At 45.7% G+C, this 20,668-nt stretch overlaps 1 protein-coding gene across 14 annotated transcripts in view; it reads right to left on the reverse strand.

The window, feature by feature from the left end:
- Positions 1–20,668, reverse strand: part of TNC (tenascin C) — a 102,502-nt gene that overhangs the window by 62,234 nt on the left and 19,600 nt on the right. For all 14 annotated transcript variants that reach the window (XM_061426638.1, XM_061426635.1, XM_061426637.1 and 11 more), the window contains exons 2-6: positions 9,293–9,886; positions 4,446–5,855; positions 2,959–3,222; positions 1,725–1,840; positions 496–652 (exon numbers count right to left, since the gene is read on the reverse strand). In XM_061426638.1, coding sequence (XP_061282622.1) covers positions 496–652; positions 1,725–1,840; positions 2,959–3,222; positions 4,446–5,855; positions 9,293–9,749 — 2,404 coding nt within the window. In that variant the 5' untranslated portion in view covers positions 9,750–9,886. The remainder of the gene's footprint in view (positions 1–495; positions 653–1,724; positions 1,841–2,958; positions 3,223–4,445; positions 5,856–9,292; positions 9,887–20,668) is intronic.

Below are 20,668 nucleotides of genomic sequence, written 5' to 3' on the forward strand. Positions count from 1 at the left end.
CCCACACAGATGCTTTAAGTGAGTCCAGTGGAGAAGAGGAAGATTGTCCAACCCCTGATCACAAACGTGCAATCATTTTAAGCTACTAAGTTTGGAGTTTGTTTTTTAGGTAGCAAAAGTGAATTGACACTGCTGCTCTGTAAGAGCAGAGAAGGCGATGGCACCCTATTCCAGTACTCTTGCCTGGAAAATCGCATGGATGGAGGACCCTGGTGGGCTGCAGTCCATGGGGTTGCTAAGAGTCAGATATGACTGAGCGACTTCACTTTCACTTTTCACTTTCATGCATTGGAGAAGGAAATGGCAACCCACTCCAGTGTTCTTGCCTAGAGAATCCCAGGGACGGGGGAGCCTGGTGGGCTGCCGTCTGTGGGGTCGCACAGAGTTGGACACAACTGAAGTGACTTAGCAGCAGCTCTGTAAGAGAGCATGCTGTCAACTAGAGGTGCTTTGCAGTCCAATAAGCTTTACAGTGGTATTAAAGGTAATACTCACGGGTAGTTGTCACTCTCTTCAGGCCAGGGCCCCGGGTATTGTTTTTCACAATGTGCAAGGATATCTCATACTCCTGCCCGGGAGCCAGGCCAGTTTGCCGGTATGTGGTCTCCGGCCTCCGCAGGCTCTTGGTGATCTCTTCCTCATCGTCTTTATTCTGAAATATAGAGGCACCTTCATAAGATCTAAGGCAATGCCAGACCCCTCGTTTATATGATTCATTCATTTTGTGTTCCTTCTTTCCTCTTTCACTCTTCCATCTGTTCACTAGGCACTTACTAAGCACCTGATCAGTATGGTGGGTGCTGAGGATAGAGAGACAATAAAGACGCCCTCCCATAGACCTCTCTACTCACCCCTTTGACACTCAAGAAAACTGAGAGGTGTGAGAAGCACAGGCACTCTGGAGCCACAAAATCAGTCCTTCCTTTCATAGACGAAGAAACTGGCATCCTAAAAGTCGGGTGATTGTCCCATCGTCACATAGTTGTAAGTGGCAGAGCCTGGCTTTGAACTCAGGGACCCACTTTCCTGTCTCATATGTGCTTTTAGGCACAGAGAGAAAGGATGCTCAATCTCAGATATGCTTGGAGGCATTTGAGACAGAGACCATTTTATTTTCTTTGTTTAAAACATTATTGGAGTATAGTTGATTTACGATGTTGTGTTAGTTTCTGTTGTATAGAATCAGTTACTACATATACCATTATTATATACACATTATTGCCTCTGAGTGGAGATTTGCAAGACTGTAACAGGCAATCAGAACCTAGAGATGACTTGCCATCTGTTTGTCTAGGCACTCAGTCCTAAATGCCATGCTTTTTGATTTCTTAAAATCAAGTGAAATATATGCAAATATGCAGGGTCTAATTAGAGCCTTGAGTGCATATGTGCTTGGTCATGTCTAACTCTTTGCAATCCCGTGGACTGTAGCCCACCTGGCTCCTCTGTCTATGGTATATCCCAGGCAAGAACACTGGAATGGGTTGCCATTTCCTTCTCCAGGGAACCTTCCGGGCCCAGGGATAGAACCCACATCTCTTGTGTCTCTTGCATTCGCAGGAAGATTCTTTACCACTGTGCCACCAGGGAAGCCCTTTTAGTTAGAGCCTTGTCCCCCACCCAAAGCCAGGGAAGCAGAGTTGATGGAAAAGTCTGCAGAACCCCATGAGCATCTTTCTGGTTCTCATGGACAAACATGCCTGCTTCTCTTCTGTGCTCCTTACCATATTCCGGAAGATGACCTCCCATGTTTCAAAAGCAATGTCCAGAGGATCCCACTCCACTTCCACAGATGTCTCCTTGATGGACTTGAATTTTAGACCTTCAGGTGTAGGCAGGTCTGTCAGGAAGAGCACAGAGAGGAGGTAAGAATGAGTCCATGTGTGATGCGGAGGGACAGACATCATTCCACCAAACCCCACGGGGCTGATCGTCAGAGCTGGAGTCTTTTTAAGGGTTCTTCTGGGATGCTGTTGACTTTGAGGCATCATGAAAATTAATATAAGGGCCAGCCATATGATTGAATATTTGTAATTCCATATGCTTAAACTTAATATGAGCATAGACTTTAGAATCAGACATATGGGCTGATTGTATGTAATGATCATAAGCTCGATCATTACAACTTTTGTGTGCTTGGTTGAGTTGAACACAATGCCCTGAACCTTAGTTTCTTCACCCAAGAGAAGGAGGGTAAGTATGCCTGCCCCTGGGGAATGTTTTGAGACTAAATGATGTATTCCACAATGACTGCTAGCCATGGTTCCTGGCCTGAAGCACAAGTTTAATAAAAAGCTGCCAAGGTTATTCTTAGGAAGCAAAAAAGGACCAATTTCTAACCACAACTTGCTTTTTAAGAGTGGAGGTAATTTTTCTGATGTTGAACTCTTAAAGGAAGAATAACTTGAAACTTAATGTTTCCACTTTTGTATATTTTAAATATTTGTACAGTGAGTTCCACAGAAAAGTAACAGTAGAACAGAGTATTTAAGACTGCCAGGGTTCAAATTCCATCTCAACCACTTATTAACTGTTTGGTTTGGAACAAGAGGCTTAGCCATTTGGGGGTCTCAGTTTCCTCATCTGTAAAATGGGTTAACAATAGCTCCTGTCTCACAGGGTTATTGTGAGTTATAGGAGTTAGCATGTGATGAGTATCTTTAAAAATATTCAGTAAGCTGTAAAAAAATGTATATATATATGTGTGTGTATGTGTGTATAGCTGAATCACTTTGCCATATGGCAGAAATCAACATTGTAAATCAACTATATTTCAACTTTTTTTTTTTTAATTCAGTGGACGTCACTGGATTCCAGAGTTTTAGCTGGTGTAACTGTATGAAGTCAGCCACTGGCCTGTGGGGCAAAGGTGAGGCAGTAACATGCCGGTGGGGGTGGGTTATGCACTGGGCAGGCAGGGGGCAGTTGAGACTGCCAAGAGGGGTTCTGTGCACTCACATGTGGCCACCCTGGCGCTGACTGGAATGCTCTTCTTGTTCTCCAGGATGGCGAACACACGGATGAAGTACTCCACTCCAGGCTCCAGCTCCCGGATGGTGGCGGACGTCTGGTCTCCAGGGACCCGGAACTGCATTTCCAGGCCATCCTCGTGGGTGGGTGTGTACACGATGAGGTACTCCGTGACCCGCATCTCATTGTCCCAGGCCAGGTTTACGGTCTCTTCCGTCACTTCTGTCACGACAAGGTCTTTGGGAGGGGACACTGGCAGGAAAAAGGAAGGACAGCTTGGGTCAGATGGTGTCAGTAACACACTCTATGGGTCACAGCAGGGGTGTACTCGATGAGTCTGCATTTAAGGAGATTTGGGGCCTCTGTGATTGGCAGGGGAAGAGACAGGTCCAGTCTACTGTGTCTCATCTTCAAAACTTTTGGGGGCCACCCCTTGCCTTCAGGGTCAAGTTCCAGGTCTGCAGTGTGGCTTTCAACTTGTTTCTATTCTTTGGACCTTAGTTCAGATTCAGGCCATCTGCAGGAGAAAGTGCAGCCTGAGCTTGGCTTTCTGCTCTGAACTTCAAGTCATATATCCTTAGCCCTTGAAGGGTGTTGTAGGCTCATCTAGTCCAACTCTTTCCTTTTCTTAGAGGTGAGTGGGACTTGCTCTACTTCGCTGACTCATCAGATTTGGAACTTACTTCTCCCTGCCAGACTGGTGTTCCTTCCATACAGGCCTCCCTGGCTTGGCCATGTCACACACAGAGCCACGTGTTTATTCTCATGTGCTGATGGCTTTAATCAAGCTGATATTCTTCATTACAAGTATATATGGTGGATAAGGGAAGTACAAAGACCCTCATTAAACACGAACATTATTGGTCTTTGTGTGTTTCTCTTGACTTGAATACATGCCCTGTGCTAACTGCTGGGCTAATACTCCTCTAAGGCACTCAGAGTCCTTGGGATCAAGGACAGCAACAAAAAGATGATTTAAGAGACAAGTCTGCTTCATAGGTGATCAACATTGGTCTTTAGCTGAGCATGCGTTTAAAATAGTTTGTTTTATGTAATCTCACTGTCCATTCAATTGAGTTGAATTTTAACTCCATCCAAATAGAGGGATTTAGTTTATGATGTCATATCAGTTTTACATGTCAGTGTGTAGAGTAGGAAAGAAGGTTGATGTTTAGCAAAAGGTAGATAATCATTTCATCTACCTTATCTCGGGCACCGGTTATGAAACTCAGTATAGAGGAGTTACCCAGATTCAGGTACCAGCTGTGTGATCTATAAGCTGTGTGTCCTTGGGACAATTCCAGAACCTCTCTGAGCCTCTGACCCCCAAATGGAAGCTCTGAGACACCAGGGTGAGAGACCAGGGCTCCTTCAAAGAGCGTGTGCTTCTGTGTGTGCTTGTGTGTTTAGGGTAACACAGAGATCTACAGCACGTGCCAGCACCTGACGCCAGTTCGCTGGAGGCTGCTACTCACCCTGGGAGCAGTCTTCCCCGGTGTATCCCTCATTGCAAACGCAGCGGCCAGAGACGCACTGCCCCCAGTTGCTGCAGTCGTTGGGACAGGAGCGCTGTGCACAGTCGGGTCCGGTGAAGCCCTCGTGGCACACGCACTGGCCGTCCACGCAGCGGCCCTGGCCGTGACAGTCGCCGGGACACCTGCGCTGTGCGCAGTCGGGCCCGGTGAAGCCCTCGAGGCACACGCATTGGCCGTCCACGCAGCGCCCGCGGCCGTGGCAGTTGCCAGGACAGGCGAGGTCCGCGCAGTCGGGGCCGGCGAAGCCGTCCTCGCACACGCAGCGCCCGTCCACGCAGCGGCCGCGCTGGCTGCAGTCCCCGGGGCAGCGGAGTTCGCGGCAGTCCTCGCCCGTGTAGGCGTCGTCACACACACACATGCCGTTCACGCAGCGCCCGTGCTGGTGGCAATCGTGCGGGCAGCTCATCTCGCCGCAGTCATCACCCTGGAAGCCAGGCTGGCACTCACAGCGCCCGTCCACGCAGCGCCCACGGCCGTGGCAGTCGGAGGGGCACCGCCGCTGCCCGCAGTCCTCACCAGTGTAGCCCTCGTCGCACACGCACTGCCCGTTCACGCAGCGTCCATGGCCGCTGCAGTCGCGGGGACACTGCAGCTCTCCGCAGTCTGCGCCGGTGAAGCCATCATTGCACTCGCAACGCCCGTCCACGCAGCGGCCGCGCTCATGGCAGTCGGAGGGGCAGCGCCGCTCGCTGCAGTCTGGGCCCGCAAAGCCCTCGTCGCACACGCACTGGCCTTCATCACAGCGGCCGTGGCCGTGGCAGGCGTGGGGACAGGCGAGCTGGCTGCAGTCCTCCCCCGTGAAGCCCTCGTCGCAGGAGCAGGTGCCGTTGAGGCAGCGGCCGCGGTCAAAGCAGTCGTTGGGGCAGACGAGTTCCCCGCAGTCGTCACCCGTGAAGCCCTCGTCGCACACACACTCATTCTCCACACAGCGCCCGCGGCCGTGGCAGTTGTGCAGACACAGGGGCTCCCTGCAGTCCTCTCCCGCGAAGCCCTCCTGGCACACGCAGCGGCCGTCCACGCAGCGGCCGTGCTCCTCGCTGCAGGGCACCGGGCATGTCTCCTGGCTGCAGTCGAGCCCGGAGTAGCCTTCAAAGCAGACGCAGGCCCCGTCCACGCACTTGCCCTGGTCGTTGCAGTCGCTGGGACAGGCCAGCTGGCCGCAGTCCTCGCCGGTGAAGCCCTCGTGGCACACGCACTGGCCGTCCAGACACTGGCCATGCAGGTGACAGTTGCCTGGGCACTCGGGCTCAGAGCAGTTGGGGCCTTTCCAGCCAGGTTCACACACGCAACCGCAGCCTTCTGTGCTGAAGTTGCCCCTGCCGCTGCAGAAGGGCCTGGTGTCCACGCGGCCTGCAGGGAAGAGAACAGAGTCTCTCTCTGAGCAGGGGCAGCTCACTTTCTTGGCTTCCACCCACAAAACCCAGATTCAAATTCCATTAGAGCAAGGTGGCCTCTCAGGCTCCGTCTGGCTTGAAAATCAATTGGTTATTGTGTGGAATCAGGTAAGGCTGCCTGGCTAGCTCAGTCTGTTAAGAGCATGAGACTCTTAATCTCAGGGTCATGGGTTGGAGCCCCACCTTGGGCTGGTCTTCTATTTTGGGTTTCCCTGGTGGCTCAGATAGTAAAGGATCTGCCTGCAATGCAGGAGACCTGGGTTCGATACCTGGATCAGGAAGATCCCCTGGAGAAAGGGAATGGCAAGCCACTCCAGTATTCTGGCCTGGAGAATTCCACGGACAGAAGAGCCTGGTAGGCTACAGTCCATACAGTTGCAAAGAGTTGGACATGACTGAGTGACTAACACTTTCACAACCAATGACACTAGGCAGGCATTCTTAAGCTATACTCTCTGAAATTATGTGTGTACGTGTGTGTGTGTGTGTGTGTGTGTGTGTGTGTGTGTGTTTCCATCCCTGGGGAGAAGACTCGTTTTCATCAGATTTTCAGGTATTCCTGTGACTCCAAGGGTTACAAACCATTGCCTGTGGAATGCATCTTGCTGGGCTGTGTTTTTACTTCTCCCATAGTTAGCCGAGGTTAGCCATGTAAGAAAATAAGTGTTTCACCAAGAAATAATTGTTGAACTGAACTCAGTTCTGATGCCTTGATTCAATAACTGTGCCGCATTTGCAAAATGACTTAGACACTCTGGAGCTCAGATTCTCCATCCGTCAGGTGGGACCCATGGCCCACTCACCTGGGGTCGATTGGGTTAAATGAGGACATTAAGGACCCACCGTTGTGCTGATTCTGATTTCCTCTTGCAGAGGGTCTTGGTTCACTTAAGTCGGTATATGTGCTTAGGTGACCAAAGTTTTCTAAATTTTCAGTAACTGAAATGAGGCAGCTAAGTAGTGGCTTTCTGATTCTGCTAGGACAGCTTTCCGTTAGACTCAGCCCCCACAGAGCTCATGTGCATCCATCTTTTCCCACAATGTCTTGGCTGAAGTTGTAGCAGTGGGCGGTATGGCCTCCATGCAATCAAGGGAAAGAAACAAAAAAAACTTGCTCCATTTTATCTGCATCTAAATACAGTTGCATTAATACATTGTATCTCCTTCCTGACAGCAGGAAGGAAGTAAATTTTAAGAAAAAAGTTGGCTTGAAAAGTGAGAATCTAAAACTATGTCATCTAGTATGGTAGCTGTTAGACACATTTGGCCTCTAAACCATTAAACTGTGGCTAGCCTGAGCTGAAACTCCAGTACTTTGGCCACCTCATGCAAAGAGTTGACTCATTGGAAAAGACTGATGCTGGGAGGGGTTGGGGGCAGGAGGAGAAGGGGATGACAGAGGATGAGATGGCTCGATGGCATCACTGACTCGATGGATGTGAGTCTGGGTGAACTCCGGGAGTTGGTGATGGACAGGGAGGCCTGGCGAGCTGCGATTCATGGGGTCACAAAGAGTCGGACATGACTGAGCGACTGAAGTGAACTGAACTGAACTGAGCCTGAATTTTGATGTGCTCTAAATGTGAACTAGAAACACTCTGGATTTCAAAGAAAGCATACAGGAAAAGAATGTAAAATATCCATTAATAATTTTTGTATAGTTTCCAAGCTGAAAGATTATTTACTTATATTGGATGAATGATTAAAATCATTTTACCTGTTCCTTTTTCATTTAATTAGTATGACTACTGGAAAAGTTATGATTAATTATATAAGTGGCTCATAGTTCTAATGGATAGCACTACATTAATGAGTTTTTTAAGCAATTCCTTTGGGTTCTATTAGTCCTATTCTGTAAATCCCCTCTGCATTTTACTAGGGGTTGAAAGAAGTGGAAGATGAACTAATTTGTACATAAACTTTTTTTTTGCCTTGGAAACCTAAAGGATGTCCTACGGTACTCTCAATTTATGATGATTAGGGCTTATTATTATGCTGATTAGCCTTTCCAGCTGGGTTCCCACATGCAGCCACAGCCTTCAGTGCTGAAGTTGCCCTGGCCGCTGCAGAAGGGCCTGGTGTCCATGCAGTTACAGTAGCCTCAATTTATGATGATTCGGGTTGCTCTTGATTGGAGCTGCTCTTGAAATAATCTGTCAAAATACTTTCTAGTATTTTGTTTGTTTGTTTTATGAGTGGCAGAAATAGATATTTTCACCTCTGATTTAGCGTTGTTGAGACCCGTGTATTTTTATCAACTTTAGGGAATGGAAATGAAGACAGAATTCCAAAGTGGCAAAATTCCTTAAAAAAAAAGATGCACCTGGAGACAGGCAGAGTTCTGGGAAACACAGGCACCGCCAAAGCTCCTGTTTCTCATCACTCTTTGTGTCTTCTCGTGCCAGTTGCTTAACTTTTTTTGAGTCTCATTTCTTAGATCTGTAGAATGGGGGTATTAAACTTTATCTCAAAGGGTTGTTGGGAGGATTAAATGAGACAGTGAATTATAGTGCCTGGTATTGAATTGGCCAAAAAGTTCATTTGGGTTTTCTGTAGGCTACAAGCCAACCCAATATATAAAGGACTTAGTTCACATGTGATCATCATCATTGTTGCCTTTAAACTGGAACGTTTTTTCCTATTTCCCCCAAATTTTACATCACTGTAGGTTGTAACTTTGTGAGAACACCAGGGTATGGAATACTGTCATTTAAGTCCTAACTTGGCCACTTAGGTCAGGACCTTGGGGAATCCCAACTTCCTTTTTGGCCTTAGTTTCCTTATTTATACAGCAGGGTGATGGGGGTACATTACTACCTTTCAGAGAATGATCTTTGGGTGAGAAATTTCAAAATACATTATTAGGGTTTCAGGGTATGGCATGAGCAGATGTCATTGTCAAAGAAGTTTTAGAAGTGAAGTGAAAGTCGCTCAGTCGTGTCTGACTCTTTGTGACCCCATGGACTATACAGTCCATGGAATTCTCCAGGCCAGAATACTGGAGTGGATAGCCTTTCCCTTCTCCAGTGGATCTTCTCAACCCAGGGATCAAACCCAGGTCTCTGGCCTTGCAGGTGGATTCTTTACCAGCTGAGCCACCAGGGAAGCCCTAGTTTTAGAAACTAGTACTTAAAAGTAAGATAGGGTTTTTCAAAGCAAGATTTCTCAGAGGCCTGAAAATTCCTCTGAAACATTTGTCACCATGACTCTCCCAGAGCCTATTAGATATGGTTACATTCTCCACAGTCGTGGGTCCATTAAATCTCTTTTGAATGAACACCTTCTGAGGCTGGTTCCCCAGGGAACCCACTCTGGAAACAACTGAGGATCCTGCCTGGCTCACCGTTCCTCCCATCCATACAGTGAGGGGCTGGACCCGTCACCAGCTCCTACCTTCGGCAGACTGCAGGCAGCAGCCCGCTCCTGAGGTGCACTGTTCCCGCAGGGAAGACACCAGGTTCTCCAGCTCCTCCAGTCTGCTCAGAAGCTCCTTGACATCAGGAGCAGCTGCACAGCCACAGGCCCGGCGGGGGATGTTGATGCGGTGAGTGAAGATGATCTGGTTTTCCCCGTCCACCGTGTGCTCCTGGAAGCTTTCCCGGGGCTCTGACGGTGCGGCCAAGTCTTTCTCCCCGCTGGCAGATTCCAGATCCACCGAACACTGGGACCCCACGGGCAGCTTGATATTGTAGACGTGATTGAACACCACCGGCTGGTTTTCCTCTGGCAGGGTGACGTTCATCCCGCTCTGCTGCTTGTGCCGGATGACTTTCTTGAGGACGCCACCTTCGGCCGGAAGGGCAAGCAGTGCTAGGAAGAGGCCTGCCCATAGCCGAGTCATGACCCCCATGGTGGAGGTGAGTTTGGCTGAATGTCTCAGGGTGCTTGTGGTCCTAGGGTATCTCACTCTTAGGTAGAATCGGAGATTCGGAAGCAGAGAGCAGAATCCAAATCAGTTGCTCCTGATCTTCTTGAAGGAGTCCTCTCCTACGAGTAAACAAAGGAAAGCCAAAGCTTGTTAGTATCTGTTGCTAATTGAGTCTGTTGAATATCTGCAGTTCTTAGTTAATTTTGATGTTCTGTTTCCTGTGTTTGAAGATCTCCTTTTATTCCTTCAGTATGTGCTGAAGTGTGGTCATAAAATGGTCTCTAAAAGAATTTTGCAATCATGAAGGAATGATTTTACTCACAATTCAGTATTTGGAAATATAAGGAGAAAGGAGAAAGGACAAAACTTTGGAATAAGACAGATCAGATGTGGTTTGGATCTAAGCCCTAACTCTGGGCCTTTGGGTGAGTTATATAACTTTCATTTGTCTTATTTTACTTCTGTACAGTGAAGATCATAATATCAGAGTCAAAGTAATGATGTAAGTAAAAACATTGAGGAAATCACTCATATATTCCCGAATCCCTTCAATATTTGCTGAGTGAGCACACTGAGTGATGTGAGGGTCACAGTCGCATAGATGTTGAGGAATTTCTCCCTTCATTATTGATTCTCCAATCTGAAATTAACTCCATCTGCTGTTTGCCTCTCCTGTGGGAAGCAAAGGTTAAAATCCAAGACTTTAGAAGGCAAATTGAGTTTTTATTCCAGCTTAACATCTTGTAATATGACGGTTGAAACAATATTCTATATCTTTGAACTTTAGTTTCTCTTCCTTTTTATTTCTAAAACTTTAAAATATCAGGTTTTTAGAAGAACTTGACAGAATGTTCCAGGACCAGTTATCCAAGCTATGACCAAGGGCAAGAGATGACTCAGAAATGGTATCCATGAGCCCTTGCTGTCTTCTGCAATCAACAAGTACTTAAACTATTCTTACTGAGTGTTTTTTCTTCCCCTCCCCTCAAACTCATAACTGAAGCCTTAACCCTCAGTGTGACTATATTTGGAGATAAGGCTCTTAGGGAGGTAATCAAGGTTAATTGAAGGTCATGAGGGCTGCATCCTAATCTGATGAAGATTAGGATGTCCTTTAGAAGAGGAAGAGACTCCACATTTCTCTCTGACTTGGCTTTTCTGTCTTGTGCATAGAGGAAAGGCCGTATGAGGACACGGAGAGAAGGTGGCTGTCAGTATGCTTTATTATTCAAATTAGGTTCCTAAGAAGAATTTGTGGATCTTTGATGTAGGCAAGCCCACTGGATGAAAATTATTATGAAGAGGAGAACTTGGCAAGTTGTCTTCTTTCAAGCTACCATAGCCCATCTTAGTTGTTTACTGGACAAATATTTATTGATTGGGTATTCTATTGCAATTGTTTGAACTCTCTTAGCCTTCCACAGAGTCCTTCTTTCTCACTCTCTTCCCATCAATTCTTTGCCTTTTTTTTTTTTTTTTTTTTATGAGGAAGGGCCACGGGCCAAGTTTGAAATGCTTTTGGACTTTTACCCAAGACTTTTGTGTTGCTAAATGACTTAAATTTCCATCTAAAAGGCTGTTAGAATCATTGGTTGAGACTTAAAGGCAACGAGTCTAGGGAAATACTGACCAGAGTATGGGCTGAGTGAGGATTTCTCACTCTGTATGTAAGAGACGTGCACTGGCAAAGCCAAATGCTCTGTTGTTTGGAGGAAGGAAATGTGATTCTTGAGGGTTGTGTATTTCCCATATTGGCTCCTGGTGGTCTGAGGGCAGTGGGATATTTTTGCGCTTCAGGAAAGACTCATTATAGCTTCAACATGGTGGAAAATGTCTAGACTTTGGAGCTAGACATACCAGAGTACAAATGCCACTCACTAACTCTGACTTGGGCAAACTACTTGTCCGTCCATCCTCAGTCACTTCAGTTGTGTCCTACTCTTTGAGACCCTATGGATTACAGCCCACCAGGCTCCTCTGTCCATGGAGTTCTCCAGGCAAGAATACTATAGTGGGTTGCCATTTTCTTCTCCAGGGGATCTTCCTGACTCAGGGATTGAACCTGTGTCTCTTAGGTCTCCTGCACTGGCGGGCGGGTTCTTTACCATTAGCGCCACCTGGGAAGCCTGGGCAAGCTATTAATCCTCTCTAAACCATGACCTCACTTGTACAATGAGGGATCGAAATCCTTCCAGAGGGAATTATGAATTAAAGATCTGCACAGAAAACACCCAAAATGGTATCGAGGCCATAGTAGGCACACATTAAAAAATAGCTGCTATTTTGTACTCTGAGGAACAAAACCTAGCACGAGTCCAAGCTAATAGCCTACTTTTGCTTCAGTTTAACCTCCTCATTGAATCCAGTCCTAAGCCCAGCAGCAACTTGGATCTAGATCAAAGAGGAGCTGCAGAAATCACTGATGTGTAAGGGGGTAAACTTTATGAAGATAAATGTACTAGAACTGGAAATATTTACACCAGAGAAGCAAACATACAAAGCAAATAACAACCTTTAAAAATGTAAAATATTCTCATACAGATAGCTGACTGATTCATGCCTTCTCTGAGGACAGACCTGGGGAAAATTACTTTAGGTTGCAGTTTGTTACATATAATTAGACACGAAGGATCGTGTTCTGATAGTACGGCTTTTAAAATCAGAGAATGAGTCTTTAGAAAGCGCAAGCAGAAGCACTTCTTATCTTCCTAGGCAGGGATCAGGTGATGGAAGGTCTGGAAAAGATCTCTCAGGAGGAAAGAATGCAGACCTGTGCGTATTTATTCGGTAGTTGAGAAAGCCAAGGTGGAGAGGAACAGGATCACTCTGTATAAACCCTGGGGAACCAGGAGCTGGCTCGTCCCCTGTGGCCTCAAAGGACAGAACAAGCCAGTATGTGTGTGCGTTGCAGGAGGAGAGGAGGATTGGTTATAAGAAGGCAAACTTCAGCACAATAGGAGAAATACATTTCTTTTGCTAAATTTTTAAAATTGGAGGATAACTGTTTTACAATGTTGTGTTGGTTTCTGCATACAGCAACTCAAATCAGTAATAATCATAACTATATGTGTGTGTGTGTGTGTGTGTGTGTCCACTCCCTCTTGAGCCTGACTCCCACCACTCTAGGTCATCGTAGAGTACCAGGCTGGGCTCCCTGTGTTATGCAGCAGCTTCCAGCTGCTGCTCTCTGTTTTATACATGATAGTGTATATACGTCAATGCTACTTTCTCAGTTCATCCCATCCTTTCCTTCTCCTGCTATGTCCACAAGTCCAGCAGGAATAGAGATGTAGATGTAGAGAAAAGACTTGAGAGATACATTTCTAATTGGAATTACCCAATAGAAGGGCTTTGGATAATGTAGCAAACTCCAGGTCACTGGTATATAAGATGAAGAGTGTTGAAGAGCACAGATATATAGACAAACTGCCTTGAGTTTGAGTCATTGTTCAACCACTTCCTTGGACAAACTGTTAGCTATAATGCAAGCCAGAGTCATGGCATCAATAAAACATGCTAGGAGTGTTCTTGTAGGACTGCTGTGGAGTCTGTGTGAGATGCTGTGTGTAGAAGGAACAGGACAGTCTTTGGCAGCAGTGAGAGCTTTTGTAGTGAACAATATGGACTTCAGTGAGCATTTTTTTCCAGGATTTTCTTTTTCCAACTCTTGAAAATCCTATCTTGGCATATGTAAGTCTGTCTTTGTGTTGTTTTTGTTTTTTAAGCAAGGATGGGTTCTGCAGTGAAGTGAAGCGCTCTCTTTCTCAGAATTCCCAGGCGAATATGTCCTGGGAGATTGTCTCTCTACCTTTATATCCATACATCTACATCTTCATCTTTATGTCTATATCTATACCCACACCTACACCTATACCTAAGTCTATATCTCTATGCTATACCTAAAACTCTTATCTATCTCCCATCTGTCAAGTCATCTATGTTCTTTCTTCTATGGCCTAAAGACTAAAGGAGCTGTTTGTCAATGTTTGCCAAGGAGGACTGCAGGAAGACACACAGCCTTTGTATTGGCTCAATACATAGATTCCTGGGGTCACACATCCAGGACAAAGTGCTCTATCCAAGCCATGCAGGTTGCCATGCTCTGTAACCTGTCTTGGCATATATGCTAAATGCAGAAAAATACACACATGGATCATACTCTGCTTTCTATTTTTATCAAAAGAAAATGTTAGAGCCAGATTAACTCTTGTGATTGTGCTGGTGATTCTTTAGATGCCTTCTTTCCTGTTAACTTCTTAAGCATGATTCATCTGGAGAATAATGACAACAGCAACAACAAAACCTTAAAGATTTCTTCATGAGAGAAAAGGGTTAAGAGGAAGAAAAGTCTTTGAGTTCGCTGGTCTAGAGCTGCACTGTGCAGTATGGAGGTCACTAGCCACAGGTGGTTATTAAAATCAAATACAACTGAAGATTCCGTCCTCAGTGGTACTACTCACATTTCGAGTGCTTAAGAGCAATGTGATGAGTGGCCATGATATCAGATATTGTGGCTAAGGAACAATTCCATCATTGTAGGAAGTTCTATTCACCAGTACTAGTTTAGAAGTCTGCTTGGTAATATCAAGCCCATAGTACAAATGAGGAAACTGGAGCTTAGAGAGGTCAAAGAAAGTCTAAAAAGAAAGTTAGGACAGCTGTTAAGTCTCCTATATTATTATAATACAGTTGTGTGTACCTCACATCCAGGTACCAGGAGACTAGAGAAGATGACTCCTTTTCAGTAACATAAACAAGTACATGTGTGTACTAATTTCATACCTTCTATATTCAAACATATCCAGGTACAAGTATATATACCTGGATACATGTGTGGTCTTTATGGCTATTGTCCTCCTTAAATCTGAAAGGACATAGACCTTGCCCCAGGTTATCATCCTATCCCCCTCCTACACTTGCAATACAAGGTATTTTTTCTTTTTCTTTCTGCATATGTTACAGCTCCAAGTGCTCCATGAGATTCTTCTAAAATCAAACCAAAGATAACTTGCCCAGGAACCATTCTGACTATGTCTAACATCTTGTCCGGCCCAGCCTCACCCTTCTCTTGGGAGCTGGTAGAGCTGGTCAAGATCAACTCATGGCTCTCCTGCTTCTGTTGACTCTGCAATGCCTTGCTCCAGACTTTTTGAGGGGACTCAGTCCATTTCCTTCAGCTTTCTGGAGAGTTCTATCACTGAAGCAGCTAGTATGGGAGAAAGAGTCTGGTCTTTGCAGAGAAATAGACCTATGTTAGAATCCAAATCTTCCACTTAGTAGCTGATACCTGTGGCCATTCACTTCCCCCTCTAAGTATCACTTGCCTCATCTCCCACAAGGCTATGGATTTTCCAGGCAAGGATACTGGAGTGGGTTGCCATTTCCTTCTCCAGGGGATCTTCCTGACCCAGGAATCGAACCCAGGTCTCCTGCATTGCAGGCAGATGCTTTCCCCTCTGAGCCACCAGGGAAGCCCCCATATATGTGCCTATTTCATAGAGTTATGAGAAGATGGGATAAGATGAGAAGGTGTACTTAAAGCTACTAGCATGTGCCTGGCACATAGTAGGTACTTAATATGGCACCTAATGGTAACAGAAACAACAATAATGACACTGGTCAAGTAGATAGTAGATTAGAAAGCTTGCATTCAGAAGGCGGGGAGAATCAGGGAGTTACAGCATGGCTATGATTATGATATAATGGTAATAAAGGAGATTGTTAACCTAAGTCTGTTAAGTTTCAAAGTGGAGGGTGACTACATTTTTTTGAGGGGCTGAAAAAAGACACCTTAAAAGGGGTAGCACCTGACCTGAGCCTGAAGGTTGGGTGGGATTCTAAAAAGTGGTTGGATGCAATTGAGTAGGTGGATTGAATTTGCTCCTCACCCAGCTACCTTTCTTGCTTGCTGCTGCTGCTACATCGCTTCAGTCGTGTCCGACTCTGTGCGACCCCATAGACGGCAGCCCACCAGGCTCCCCGTCCCTGGGATTCTCCAGGCAAGAACACTGGAGTGGGTTGCCATTTCCTTCTCCAATGCATGAAAGTGAAAAGTGAAAGTGAAGTCGCTCAGTCGTGTCCGACTCCTAGCGACCCCATGGACTGCAAGCCCACCAGGCTCCTCCATCCATGGGATTTTCCAGGCAAGAGTACTGGAGTGGGGTGCCATTGCCTTCTCCTGCTTAGGTGTTTAGAAAGTGGGAGAAGCATGAGAAAAGGCAAGGAACGCGTGGGTGAGGAGGAGATGAAGGGAGATGACAGCAGTAGCAGCAGCTTCCCTTCGTGACTCCCTGATGTGGGCCAAAGTGCAATCACGCGTACGGAATACCGACATCCTGGTTCCACGGGGGTGTGTAAGACGTGCGCAGGAGTGGAAAGAAGAGGGCATGTGGAGTTGACAGAACCAGTAAGGAGAGCAGTAATGGTCAATGTGAAGGGCTGGTACTGAGCTGGATGAGCACTGCTGTATCTTTTTAAGGCCAGGTGCCTACCTGCTCAGTGTCATCTATGCAGATTAGGCAAAACATAGGCTTCTGTATTTGGTCCCTTGGTCTGCAAATTCCTGGCACACTTACGGTGCCTGCTATTGAAGAAAAAAAAAGATGAAAACAATGGTCTTAAAGGCTCTTTTTTTTTTTTTTCTTTTTTTTTTGAGGGAGTGAGTGTTAATATGTCAGGATTTTATCATTTATGGAAGATAAAAATTAGTTCTTGTTTCAGTCTCTTCATTATTAGATGTTGCCAGTATAGGATGATATTTCCAAATTTTGGCATTATAGGTTTTTATTTGGAGCATTACTCTGAGGTACCACTTCATCCAGTAGATGCAGAAACCACGGTGTGGTCATGGCAGCCACATCCCAAGACTTTTTTGGTTTATAATTGTATATTCTGAGGTGCCTCAGCAGAGCTGTTTGATAGCTAACCTTTTGGAAGCAGCATGAAATAAACTAACGGTTATTTTTAGGCACTTCATCACAGGACAAAGACCACTGCTTAGATGAAGGAGTCAACAATCTCTGAATTTTTTCCGGGTCACAGCTGGAGAATAAACAGTTTCATTTCTAGATAAAGATAAAACTTCCAACTGGCTAGAATCATATTTCAGAATACTTATGACTTCACTCTTAGTAACTCACAGAATATATTTATCTTGTTGACTTAGGCATTTACGTCAAATAGTCTGGGCTTGGGGGAACCAGGAAGATTCCTGATGGTTTAAAAATCCAGATGAATTTCTTTCCACATCATTTTGGCAACACCTGAGGCAGATCACATTTTTCTTCCTGCTTACAGGAAAGAGAATTTTATTGTGCACAGCCAGTAAAGCATGGAGCTGCTTACATGGGTGTTCTTAAAGGTTCTAGAAATTCTCACCCCTTGTCCTTCCCAACATCCATAAATTCCTTCTTGGACTGTGTCAGGAAGAGAGAGGAGCCAAGAAACAGCCTGAAGTGTGGATTTTTTCCGAGGACATCTGATCCTTCCACTTGAGGGAGTCCAGTACAACCTGTGTCTTAAAGGAATTGAGCAGACACTTCCTGCCAAAACCAAAAGCCCTCCAAGCCCTAGGTGTAGGAGCTCCAGCACTGAGAAGCACTTAGCCATTTGTGTAGTACGGTAGCGCGTAGCTGGTACCCAGTTAGGAGGCTTGTGGAGCTAGCAGTCATTTCACAGCCCTGGGAATTAAATTGCTCTTAAAATCATTCATTCTTGCATCAACAGAGAGGAGTTGAATGATGATGAAGACCAGGCTGTGGGACAGCTCAAGAGGTAGTCAGGTGTTTCAGAGGCCAGTGATGGATAGTTCCTGTTCTCAGAGAGCTCACAGCTCAGGAAAGGAAACAGGCAGGAAAACAGATACTCACAGGGAAGAATGATAGATGCTAAAACTGACAAATCTCCAAGGAGAGTCTGTGCAGCTTTCCAGAGTATCTGCTCTAGAATCAGCCAAGTACTATGGATTCTGGTCCTGCCAATGGCTATTAATTTGAATCTAATGGAACTGTCAGTTTCAAGGTCAAATATGGTTGGATAGAGGCAACCTCATATGGCTCCATCTAGTGGCTTTGACCTTAGATGTGTAGCACTGCCTCTGTGAGCCTCAACTTGGGGCTTCCCAAGTGGCACAGTGGTAGAGAATGCCAATGGCGGAGAGGCAAGAGACACAGGTTCAATCCCTGGGTCAGGAAGATCCCCTGAAGTAGGAAACAGCAAACCACTGCAGTGTTCTTGCCTGGAGAATTCCCTAGACAGAGGTGCCTGGTGGGATGCCAGTCCATGGGATGGCAAAGAGTTGGACATGACTGAACACACACACACACACGAGCCTCAACTTTCTTGCCTGTAAGATGGCAATACTCATAAGAACCCCACAATAAAGTTCTTTCAACTGAAAGTGAGAAAAAAGTGAGATCAAAAGGGATCACACTTGGAAATATTTAGGACAGTGGGCGACAGGAAGAAGGTCTTAGTAGCTGGTGTACTGTTATTGTGTGGTGACTTGTGTCTTTTGTTTGGAGAAGGCAGTTGTGGAAGGCTAGTTTCTGAAGGATGAGGGATTCCTGAGAGAATTTTGGGGAGCCACCTCATGCCCACTGTTTGCTTTTTCCATGGAGACGCATAATTTGTAATATTTCAGTTGTCAAGTGACAGAGACACTCTGAAATCCTTAGGAGAAGAGGAGGCTGGGTCTATAGTCCTGGTTTTCCTCCTCACCTACGTATTCTCATTCAGTAGCAAGAAAAGCAAGCCCATGACCCCAGGGTGGGGCTCTTTTGGGCAGGTCTTGGCCAAGAGGCGGTGCTGCTACTGGGATGGCTGTGCATGCTGCTCAGCCAGGGCTTTCTCCACAACAGACTGCCTGCGGTTTAGTTTTTCAAGACACTGCTTCTGACGGGAAACGTTTGGCTCAGATTTTCAGTACTTTCCATAGACACAAACAGACATTGGATTAGAGAATCTAAATCAGACTTCAGAAGGGTTAGAGGCAACTGAGAAAATCACCGCGTCCTTGGTGGCAAATCTGAGGCACCCACGTGCATCCTTAGCATGTATGTGGCAGACATTGCTAATCGATGCCTGCACAATTCCTTGGGGCTCCACTTCACAGTTAGGGGACTAGACACTTCAGGCAGCCAGAAGGAATTGAGTAAAAGTAACACATGCCATGAAAGAGAATGCCTGGACCTAAACACCCAAAGAGGATCACTGGCTCTTCAGTTTAGTTCAGTTCAGTCGCTCAGTCGTGTCCAACTCTTTGCAACCCCATAAATTGCAGCACGCCAGGCCTCCCTGTCCATCACCAACTCCCGGAGTTCACCCAAACTCATGTCCATCGAGTCGGTGGTGCCATACAGCCATCTCATCCTCTGTCATCCCCTTCTCCTCCCGCCCCCAATCCCTCCCAGCAACAGAGTCTTTTCCAATGAGTCAACTCTTTGCATGAGGTGGCCAAAGTATTGGGAGTTTCATTGGCTATTAGTATAAGGCAAACATTAAATCCCGGATATCCTACCTATTTTTTCAATGAATTTGATTAAGGTTTACCTATTTGCTGAGACCCTTGGGAGGGCATCAACAAAGACTTCTAGTAATTCTTAGTCTGAGGTCACTATAATGGTCCCCAGAAAGAAAGATCTGCAATGGGATCTTAGAGAGCATCTGTGTTGACATGTTTAGATTTCTTGGTCCTATAGGATTTCTTCAATTGCCATCCATCCATTCATCCATCCAATTATATATCTTTTTAGTATGGCTTTATTAAGTGACTACTGTATGCCAAGCCCTGAGTTAAGCATGAGGGATATAAAAGTGAAGAAGATAAGCACAGTCTGTATTATCAAAAAGCTTGTAGTTTCCTCTGGAAAGGTCATGAAATAGAATCAACTTTATTTTTTATGCATTTACAATGATTATTTATCGATAGTCACATTTCATTGGAAGAATTGACTTTAAATCCTTGTACTGTGGATTGAATATATGTGATATTCCTAAGTGTCCCAGCACACTCTAAGCCAGGAGCAGGAGTAGAAATGTTAAGCATCTTTCAGGAGCTACCTGCAGTTTACTTATAATGTGCCTCCTGATGTGTTGTTAGGTGCTGGGAAAACTAAGCAGCGTAAGGACCTCTTCTCTGTTTCCAGAAATCTCAGAAGTTAGAACACACACAAAGTCCAGTAGCAGCGAGAGTATGGATGCAGGCATTGAGAGAAGAGGTGTCACTCTGAGCTTGGAAGTTCACAGAGGACTTCCTGGAGGAGGAAGTGCTTAGGATCCCCAAATACCAATTGAAGAGGCCTTGTATGATCAAGACAAAATTGAAATGATGACAATGATAATAAAATGTAATAAACTATCATTCACTGAGTGCTTAATTGCCAGAGCTTGTGCCAAGCATTTTAAATCTCCAGTTTAAACTCTTACAAAGTGATATGAGGTGGTATCTTTGTCCTCACTTTGCAGGTGAGGAAACTGAGTCAGAGGACAAGTAAGCGTCTCTGCCAGTTCAGATATTCATTAAGTGGTGGAGTTAGGACTTGAACATGGGTCCATCCAAGTCCAACGTAAGTGCTCTGAGCCACCATCTTATAAAGTCTTTTGTGCTGGGCCAAGGAAAGGAGTTATGATTCAAGACCAAACCCAAGCTCTGTCTATATAACTGCCAAACACCTGGCTCAAGGGGGAATACTATCAGTATCCTGGGATTGGGGCCTTAAGATGCCACATGACCTGCCAGTTCTGTAGAAACGAAGCATGCTGACAGACACGTTGGAGACGCTATTGAGCTCAGTTGTCACCGAGGAAGAATTTCAGATGTCTTGAAGTCTCCTCAGTAGTCCTGTTCCCATCTGAGCAGGCACATTTCTCTATCCTTCAACATCCAGCTCCAAAAAAATCAT

Source organism: Bos javanicus, chromosome 8 (genome assembly GCF_032452875.1).
Source record: "Bos javanicus breed banteng chromosome 8, ARS-OSU_banteng_1.0, whole genome shotgun sequence".
NCBI classification, from domain to species: Eukaryota; Metazoa; Chordata; class Mammalia; order Artiodactyla; family Bovidae; genus Bos; species Bos javanicus.